Consider the following 10,088-nt stretch of genomic DNA (forward strand, 5'->3'; position numbering starts at 1 on the left):
ACCAGCCCGTCCTGGAGGTGCCGTCGTCCAGAACGCGATGCCAGTCCTGAAGGATCTGGGCTAGCGTGGATTTAAATCGGGAGGCTGCGAAGCTGCCTTGAGCAGTGGGTCCATCTCCCTCAGTATTGCCGGAACGGGCTGGCAGCGGCTCTCTAGTGGCTTCGAGACTGAACCTGGGAGGTCGCCTTCTTAAAACTTCTGAACGGCCCCCTCTTTTTCTTCCTTTTATTTTGCAGAGCACCAAGATATGGGTGGTATGTCTGCCAGATGCCACAGCACTGGTAAACCCACCGAAAGGCCCATTGATTTCAGTAGGTCTCCTCCTCCTCCTCCTCCTCGGACCTAGTTGGGAACTGTTTGCGTTCTCTCCGTTTGCGTGTGTATTGGGGGGGGGGGTCGTTTTGCAAACTTCGACCCTTTCCAGAGCACACACACACACACAGTAGAGCAGTCCGGGTGTCTGAACCCTTACCTGTTTACTCTGAAGTCAGCCCCCCCTCCTGAGTTGCGTGCCCCACCTCCTCCTTCCCCCAGATACATCTGGCCAAGTTGAATATCTAGCGGTGTGTGTTTAAAAGGCAGGCAGCAGCGGATGATGTCATTACTGTTTTTCCATGGTACACCGTTTGACAGGGCTGTGCATCCTGTTTTTTTAATTTATAAAAAAGCCTTGTCCAATCCACAGACAGCTCTGCAGCGATGATTTATTAATATTTATAATTTTTTTGGAATTTGTAGTAGGAGTCAGCTTGGCTGACTCTGCCCTGGACTGCGGAAAATGTCTGTGTATATATGCAGCGGTACCATGGTTCTCAAACTTAATCCGTTCCGGAAGTCCGTTCCAAAACCAAAGCGTTCCAAAACCGAGGCGCGCTTTCCCATAGAAAGGAATGCAAAACGGATCAATCCGTTCCAGACTTTTAAAAACAACCCCTAAAACAGCAATTCAATGTGAATTTTACTATCTAACGAGACCACCGACCCATAAAATGAAATCAATAAACAATGTACTGCTGTCGCGCCATCGATCCATCGGTAGCCGGACTGGGTTCCGCACAGCCACAAAAAATGCAAAACGAAAAAGAGCCACGAAAAACGCAAGATTGATAGCAAAAACAGACAGACCTAACGCTCAAAGCGGAAGCGTGGCACTCAAAACGGAGCACGTTCGGCTTCCGGAAAAAGTTCGCAAACCGGAACACTTGCTTCCGGGTTTGCAGTGTTTGGGTTCCAAGTTGTTTTGAGTACCAAGGCGTTTGAGAACCAAGGGACCAAGTTGGGTCTACTCACGAGTAGGACGGGTGTTGGCTTTAATTGCCACCCACTCTCCGGTTTTAGACTGAGCCACCCCAGAGCTATTTGGGGCTAGTTCTTCGTGCGTTCCAGACAGTGTTTGGTGCTCTCCATAGCTGTGGGAGCTGACTTCATCGCTTCCGCGAGAAGCCTTTGCTGTGGCTGTGGGGTGTAACTCCTTTGGGTGAATCATGTGGCTTGGCATCGAGGTGACTGGGGGGACGGACGGACACATGGCTCCGACATCTCCCTTACTCACCGGGCTTCAGAGCACGTCTTCAGCTTCCGGGGGCGGTTTTGTTTTAAAAAACAAACACATGCCGTTAGTCCTCAAGGTTGCAGAAAGGGGGCTTGGGAGCCTAAACTCTAGAGGCGAAATGAGAGCAGTGCAGGGTGCAGGTGCGAGACACAGTAGCAATAGGAAGCGCTGGGCGATATCTGGTTTTCACCGCCGCGATATATCGCAATGTCTGAAATAAGGATGGAGCTGGTTTTCAATTCGCGATGTGTCACCAGCTGAACATCGCGATATACTGATATATCGCAATGCCTGAAATAATGATGTCGTGCGCAGAAGCGCCGGATCGCATCGCCTGCATGCGCAAACGCAGCTCTTCAGGTTGCGGACCTTTCAGGTTACGGACGGGTTCTCCGGAACGGACCCCGTTCATAACCAGAGGTACCGCTGTAGTCCATCACCTTCGTTTGCCGTTCTTCTATTGTCGGTGATTCTTCTCGCTTCCATTTCTGTGCCGATAATACTCTTGCCCTCTCTCTCTTTCTGTTTTTAGGACTCTGCAGAGGAAAGCGGATCCTCGGCCGGGAGACTTCGGAACGCGGCCCCCCCCCCTACGCCGGAATGCGGGAGAACCCTCTCATAGTTCTTCGGAGTGGGCATGTCATAAAGGCTCCCTCCGTCCGGCGGGACGCTAAAACATTTCCCTAAGCGCTCTCGCCTTCCCTGCTTTACTCCGGCACCGGGACTCCTGCGGGGGTGTGTGTGTGTGTGTCCCCCTCCCGAAACCGTGCCCCTGCCCCGCCGGTCACCATGAACGGCCTAACGGTCAGCGAACTCTGCTGCCTCTTCTGTTGCCCGCCCTGCCCCGGGCGCATCGCCGCCAAGCTAGCTTTCCTGCCTCCCGAGCCCACGTACACCATCGTCCCCGAGCCGGATCCCGCGGGGGGCTCTGGCAGCGCCTCCCCCCGAGGGGGAGCCATGACCCGCTGGAAACTCCACCTGGCGGACCGAGCCGATTTCCAGTATGCCCAGCGGGAACTGGACACCATCGAGGTGTTCCTGACCAAGAGCAGCCGGGGGAACCGTGTGGGGTGCATGTATGTCCGATGTGTACCTGGAGCCAGGTGAGCTGGTTTTGGGGTGCTGTTTATTCCATCCCGTTTCGCTTTTAATTTGGACACCACCTTTCCGCCTTTCTGTTATTACAGTACTATCTTTACAAACACCTCGGGTTACGGCCGCTTCAGATCGCGCGATTTCGGGTTGCACACCGTGCCAGAAGTAACGGAATGGGTTACTTTTGGGATTCGGCGCATGCGCAGAAGCGCCGAATCGCGCTTTGTGCATGCGCAGAAGCGCCAAATTGCGTCGTGCGCAGACGCAGCGGCGTGGGTCGAAAATGCGCCTCCCGCACGGATCGCGTTCGCAACCCGAGCGTCCGCTGTGTTGCAAAACGGACAACACAAAGAGACAAAAACAACGCCACAATGACACGTCCTCTAACATCGCAGATACTTTTTGACTTCCGAATCACCTTGTTGTGCTTTCTAAATATTCTTGTAATAATTGATAATAATAATTTATTATTTATAGCCCATCCATCTGGCACATCTGGGCGGCTCCCAGCTGGATATTAAAAGCATAATACAGCGTTAAACATTAAAAACTTCCCTAAACAGGGCTGCCTTCAGATGTCTTCTAAAAGTCAGATGATTGTTTATTTCCTTGACATCTGATGGGAGGGCGCCACCACCGAGAAGGCCCTCCGCCTGGTTCCCTGCAACCTCGCTTCTCGCAGGGAGGGAACCGCCAGAAGGCCCTCGGAGCTGGACCTCAGTGTTCGGGCTGGACGATGGGGGTGGAGACGCTCCTTCAGGTGACATCTGACGGGAGGGCGTTCCACAGGGAAGGCGCCACCACCGAGAAGGCCCTCTACGCCCCCCTCTATTTTTCCCTGTCCCCCCGCCTCGGTGGTGGTTCCCGCCCTGTGGAACGCCCTCCCAGCAGACGTCAAGGAAATAAGCAACTATCTGACTTTCAGAAGACACCTGAAGGCAGCCCTGTTAAGTTTTCAATATCTGATGTTTTATCGTGTTTTTAATATTCTGTTGGGAGCCGCCCAGAGTGGCTGGGGAAGCCCAGCCAGATGGGCAGGGTATAAAAAATAAAAAAATATTATTATTGGCAGGGGGGAGGCAGCGTTGCCGTACCTGGGGGGGGGGGTGCTGAAACCTGGGTCTCTGCGGAGATTTTGCCAGCTCAGGGAGAAGAAGGGAGGGCGGCGGCCAGGAAGGAGCAACAAGACAGATGTTGGCGCCACAGCTGTTTCCGCTGCGGATGAGGGCGTTTTCCCCGGTTTGGAATTTCCTGTCCGCTTTGCAACTGATAGCAGGATCCCTTCCTCTGGTTTGCTGCAAACTGTTAAATAAGAGACCTCCTTGAGGACGGAAGACCTGAGTATATTCAACACCAAAAAAAAACCAGCGACGATTTGTTGTTGACAAAGGACAGCCGGACATACAAAGGGCCCCGTTGCCTTCAGGAGCTTACGGCCTCATCGAACCTCAATCCGGCCCCGCACACGCAGGACGTTCCCTTCCAACTCTCTCCTTCCTCCCCTTGCAGGTTCACCGTCCTGTTCTCGCACGGCAACGCCGTGGACCTGGGCCAGATGTGCAGCTTCTACATCAGCCTGGGCACCCGAATCAGCTGTAACATCTTCTCCTACGACTACTCCGGGTACGGGGTCAGCACGGGGAAGCCCTCCGAGAAGAATCTGTACGCCGACGTCGACGCGGCCTGGCAGGCTCTGCGCACCCGGTGAGCGCGGAGGAGAGGGTGCCTTGTTTAAGTCAGTTGGGTAGCTCGCCGTTCCCCAGTGGTCTAAACCACCGAGCCTCTAGGGCTTGCCGATCGGAAGGTCGGCGGTTCGAATCCCCGCGATGACGGGGTGAGCTCCCGTTGCTCTGTCCCGGCTCCTGCCAGCCTAGCCGAAAGCACGGCAGCGCAAGTAGATAAATAGGTACCACTGCGGCAGAAAGGTAAACGGCGTTTCCGTGTGCTCTGGTTTCCATCATGCGCCGGAAGCGGTTTAGTCTTTCTGGACACATGACCCGAGAAGCTGTCTGCGGACAAACGCGGGCTCCCTCGGCCTGAAAGCAAGATGAGCGCCGCAACCCCAGAGTCACCTTTGACTGGACTTAACCGTCCGAGGGTCCTTTACCTTTTACCCTAATGCACTTTGCAACACACTTAAGCATTTTCTTTGCAGCCGAGTCCCAAGTCTGTGCATATTTCCTGGAGTAAATATAGAGCTTTATTTTCCAAACGCACGGGTCTCAGGATGCTCGTATACCAAGGTCAAGCGTTCTCCTCCTGCAGGAGATTCGCAGCTCGTATCTACTCCATCATTACTGCTCACCAGCCTCTGGTTGTTTGGACTGCTACTGCACATGGAGTTTTTCATTTTTGGCCGTTGACAGAGCAGCACTCCCTGTTTAGGGAAGTGTTTAATGTTTTGATGTTTGGTTATGTTTCTGTATATTAATATTGTGCCCTGTCCGTCTGGCACTCCGGGTGGCTGACAGCATTTGTAAAAACTTAATAAAACATCAAACATGAAAAACTTCCCAATGCAGGGTTGGCTTAAGATGTCTTGTAAATGTCATATAGTTCTTTATCTCCTTGGCATCTGAAGTGAGGGTGATCCACAGGGCAGGCGCCACCACCGAGAAGGCCCTCTGCCTGGTTCCCTGTAACCTCGCTTCTCGCAGGGAGGGAACCGCCAGAAGGCCCTCGGAGCTGGACCTCAGTGTCCGGGCTGGACGATGGGGGTTGAGACACTCCTTCAGGGATACTGTGCCATTTGGGGCTTTCAAGGTCAGCACCAACATTTTGAATTGTGCTCGGAAACGCCCTGGGAGCCAATGGAGGTCTTTCAGGACCGGTGTTATGTGGTCCCGGCGGCCGCTCCCAGTCCCCAGTCTAGCTGCCGCATTCTGGATTAGTTGTAGTTTCTGGGTCACCTTCAAAGGTAGCCCCATGCAGAGCGCATGGCAGTAGTCCAAGTGGGAGATAACCAGAGCATGCACCATTCTGGCCAGGCAGTCTGCGGGCAGGGAGGGTCTCATCCTGCATCCCAGATGGAGCTGCCCTGGACACAGAACTGACCTGCGCCTCCATGGACAGCTGCGAGTCCAAAATGACTCCCAGGCTGCGCACCTGGTCCTTCAGACCAGTGTAGTGTAGTGGTTAAGAGCGGTAATCTGGTGAACCGGGTTCGCTTCCCCGCTCCTCCGCATGCAGCTGCTGGGTGACCTTGGGCTAGTCCCACTTCTCTGAAGTCTCTCAGCCCCACTCACCCCACAGAGTGTTTGTTGTAGGGGAGGAAGGGAAAGGAGAATGTGAGCCGCTTTGAGACTCCTTCGGGTGGCGATAAAGCGGGATATCAAATCCAAACTCTTCTTCTCTTTCTTTCTTTCTTTCTTTCTTTCTTCTGCCTTCACTTCCCTCCTTCCATCATCACTTATTTCCTTACTTTTGCCATCACTTGCCTCCTTCCCTCACTTATTTCCTTCCTTCCTTCCTTCCTTCCTTCCTTCCTTCCTTCCTTCCTTCCTTCCTTCCTTCCTGCCTCCTTCCTTCTGAGAGCCAGTGTGGTGTAGTGGTTAAGAGCGGTAGACTCGTAATCTGGTGAACCGTATTCGCGTCTCTTCTCCTCCACATGCAGCTGTTGGGTGACCTTGGGCTAGTCACACTTCTCTGAAGTCTCTCAGCCCCACTCACCCCACAGAGGAAGAAAGGAAAGGAGAATGTGAGCCGCTTTGAGACTCCTTCGGGTAGAGATAAAGTGGGATATCGAATCCAAACTCTTCTTCTTCTTCTTCTTCAGAGGCACGGTTGCCCCGTTCAGGGGTGTGTTCAGTAATTATTATTATTATTGAAACTGAAGTTGGCTTTGCTCTCTCTCTCTCTCTCTCTCGCCTTCCCTGCCTACCTCCCAGATACGGGATCAGTCCCGAGAACATCATCTTGTACGGGCAGAGCATTGGGACGGTGCCCACGGTCGACCTGGCCTCTCGATATGAGTGTGCGGCTGTCATCCTGCACTCGCCGCTCACTTCCGGGATGCGGGTCGCCTTCCCGGAAACCAAGAAGACCTACTGTTTCGACGCTTTCCCCAAGTAAGGCAGCTGAGAGGGTCTGCATATGGGATCTGGGGCTGGGTGCTTCTCTGTGCTGCCAAATGGAGGGTGGGACCACGGGTTCCCGGCCGTCACCGGACATCACACACGCAAATTAGAACAACAGAGCTAGGTTGAAAATGGTTAAAAAGTCGTTAAGCTGTAATAGAATTTTTTAAAAAAGGTAAAGAACAAAAAACCAGGTGTGTTAAGATAGGAATAGTAAATAGAGCACTCTTTGAAAGGCTTTAAAAGGAGCCAGTTCCTTGAAAGCCTTCTTGGTGGAAGGACAAGGAGGGAGCCAGTCTGGCTTCTCTAGGGAGGGAGGGAGTTGCAGAGTCTGAGAGCAGCCAGCACCGAGAAGGCCCTGTCCCACAATCTCACCAAGTGTGCCTGTGAATCATAGAATCATAGAGTTGGAAGAGACCACAAGGGCCATCCAGTCCAACCCCCTGAAGCTGGCGGGACCTTCAACGGCCTCCTCTGAAGATGACAAAACCTGGGGAGGTTTGTGGGGGGGGAAGATATAAAAAAAATAGTAATAATCAGGGCCTTGTTTCATTTGGAACTCTGTTTTAAAAAACTATGGTTTAAAAAGCCATGGTTGTTGTTTTTCATTTAAAAAAAACACTATGGTTAAAAAAACCATGGTTAAAAAAAACCATATAGTTTTAAAAAAACATGGTTTAAAAAGCCATGGTTGTTGTTTTTTCATAAAAATACTATGGTTTAAAAAGCCATGGTTGTCGTTTTTCATTAAAAAAAACACTATGGTTAAAAAAACCATGGTTAAAAAAACCATATAGTTTAAAAAACCATATAGTTTAAAAAACCATGGTTAAAAAAACCATATAGTTTAAAAAAACCCATGGTTTAAAAAGCCATGGTTGTTGTTTTTCATAAAAAAACTATGGTTTAAAAACCCATGGTTAAAAAAACCCATATGGTTTAAAAACCATGGTTAAAAAAAAACCATATGGTTTAAAAACCATGGTTGTTGTTGTTGTTGTTTTAAAGCCCATGGTTTAAAAAAAACCATGGTTAACGTTACAGGGCGAACCAGGCCAATAACTCATGTTTCTCCCCCCCCCTTCCACAGCATTGACAAAGTCTCCCGGATCACCTCCCCAGTCCTCTTCATCCACGGCACGGAGGACGAGGTGATTGACTTCTCCCACGGCTTGGCCCTGTACGAGCGCTGCCCGAAGGCCGTCGAGCCGCTCTGGGTCGAGGGCGCCGGCCACAACGACATTGAACTGTACAGCCAGTACCTGGAGCGCCTGCGCAAGTTCATTTCGCACGACCTGGCCAGCCAGAACAACTGACGACCGCCCGTCTTGGTTTCTCGCCCTCTCCTCCTCCGGCGCCGGCGGGCGCGCGCACCTCGGTTGGGAGGGCCGGCGAGGAGGATGGCGAGGGGCTCGCGGCTTTAGGACGGTGTTAACGATCGCCAGTCCCTTTGCCCACCAAAGCGGGAGAGGACCCCTCAGTCCTCTGTTACAGAGGGGCGCCAGTCTTGGGTCTCTCTCGGGGGCATTTCCTCCGACACCGGGAGCCGGTCGTTCGCCCCCCGCTGCCATCTCTGACGTCGACGCCACGCGCCGAGCCGCCCCTCCCTGCGTGGCGCCTGCAGACTAGCCGTTTCCGCACATCGCTGTCCTTTTTTTAAAAGAAAAAAAAAATACGCCGACGACGCCTCCATCGACACTACGCTGCCACCACGACATCCCATTTTCCCGGATCCTTCTTTTCGTAACTCTCGGCGCGTCCCAGAGATAGCAATAAGCCTCGGGGGAAGGGGTAGGGTGGGGCGGCAGAACCCCGGCTCTAACCCCGAGGACACAGGTTGGGGTGGGGGCGCCAAAATGCATGACGGCCAAAACGGTCCACTCTGCCTCCGCTGCCCGTTGCGCAGCGCCACCTAGAGGCCGGAGGACCTCCGTTACAGATTCTCCTGAACTGCGGCGGGTGGCACCCTGGAGTTTTTGCCAGGACACACCGGGGAGAACCCTGGTTGTGGAGTACAACCCGTCTGATCCACACAGGCCATGATTAAGCGGGTTGGCAGGAGTCAGACAGACACCTTACCTGTTCCGTCCACAAACTCCCGAATCCCATTGTTTGAATATCCCCGCCGTATCCAGATACCCCATGTGTTTGAGCCAGAATTTACTTAATTCCAAGTAACGCAGGGAATTTTTTTGTGTGTGTATATTTGGGGGGGGTGAGAGGGGGAGTTTGGGGGAAGCCTCCCACCCGTTCGTTTTTGAAACAAAGAGGAATAAAAGTTTGGAAGACCCAGATTTGTTTCCCGAGAAATGTTATTGGGTGTGTCTTGCAGGCTGGAACTGGGTGTGTTGGGGTACCTGGGGAAAATTCCACATTCCTCTCTCCTGTAAGATCTGCACCATCTCATAATGCTCTTCGCTACATCTTCTGCGATGGATCGGGTCCAGGAGATTCCCTTGCAAGGAAATGTTGCTAAGAAACTCGCCTGCATGAGAACCGCGTCTTAACATGCACGACTTCTGCTGTACGCAGTTAATCATGATAATTTTATTTTTCATGGTCTGTCCATCTGACTAGGTTTCCCCAGGCAATCTGTGCAGCTTCCACCATATACAGAAACATATTAAAACATCAACCATTAAAAGCTCCCCTAAACAGGGCTGCCTTCAGATGTCTTCTAAAAGTCAGATAATTGTTTATTTCCTTGACATCTGACGGGAGGGTGCCACCACCAAGAAGGCCCTGTGCCTGGTTCCCTGTAGCCTCACTTCTCGCAGCGAGGGAACCGCCAGAAGGCTCTCTGCGTTGGACCTCATGGGGCGGTTTAAAGGTTTGGGTATACGCAATTTTCCTTTCTACGCAGAACCCCAGGAGCCGAGCCCTTCCATTTGACACAATCGTACTGTGTTCATTTTTTTCATTTTTTTGACATTTACCCCCTCACTTGCAAGGAGCTCGAGGCGGTACATGTGGTTTTCTGCCTCCCCAACAACCCTGCGAGGTAGGTTCGGCCGAGAGACGGTAACTGCGATGTTTCTGACGGATGTTTCTTTTTTCGGAAGGAGGACAGAGTGGGATTCGTATGTTGGAACCTGGTAGAAATTACAGGCCTTCACCCACTTTTCAATGCGGCCCCCGGAGAGTCACCCAGAAGGGGAATGCGGCCCCGGGGGGCTGAAGCGGCTTCCCTGCCCGTGGGACTTTGCAGGCCTGGATTAAAGGCAGCCTGCAAAGTTCGCTGGGGGACCTCAGGCAAGGCGGGTGTCCCTCCTCCCCACCTCGCAGGGTCGTTGTGACAAGAGCGCTAGGTTTCCAGCATGCAGCTCGGGAGGTTAGAGAGCGGGGTGTGTGTGCAAATGGGGGGC

At 52.5% G+C, this 10,088-nt stretch overlaps 1 protein-coding gene across 1 annotated transcript; it reads left to right on the forward strand.

Moving 5' to 3' along the window:
• Positions 1-2,294: 2,294 nt before the first annotated feature.
• ABHD17A (abhydrolase domain containing 17A, depalmitoylase) lies at positions 2,295-8,379 on the forward strand. Its single transcript, XM_033136745.1, has 4 exons — positions 2,295-2,655; positions 4,157-4,351; positions 6,535-6,714; positions 7,814-8,379. The coding sequence occupies exons 1-4, from the start codon at positions 2,342-2,344 to the stop codon at positions 8,037-8,039; spliced, it is 915 nt and encodes a 304-aa protein (XP_032992636.1). The 5' UTR covers positions 2,295-2,341; the 3' UTR covers positions 8,040-8,379.
• The last annotated feature ends 1,709 nt before the right edge of the window (positions 8,380-10,088 follow it).

Source organism: Lacerta agilis, chromosome 18, assembly GCF_009819535.1.
Source record: "Lacerta agilis isolate rLacAgi1 chromosome 18, rLacAgi1.pri, whole genome shotgun sequence".
NCBI lineage: Eukaryota > Metazoa > Chordata > Lepidosauria > Squamata > Lacertidae > Lacerta > Lacerta agilis.

Coding starts and splice junctions, on each gene's coding strand:
- ABHD17A (XM_033136745.1), top strand. CDS start 2,342: ATGAACGGCCTAACGGTCAGCGAACTCTGCTGCCTCTTCTGTTGCCCG. Junction 4,352..6,534: donor TGGCAGGCTCTGCGCACCCG/GTGAGCGCGGAG, acceptor CCTACCTCCCAG/ATACGGGATCAGTCCCGAGA. Junction 6,715..7,813: donor TGTTTCGACGCTTTCCCCAA/GTAAGGCAGCTG, acceptor CCCCTTCCACAG/CATTGACAAAGTCTCCCGGA.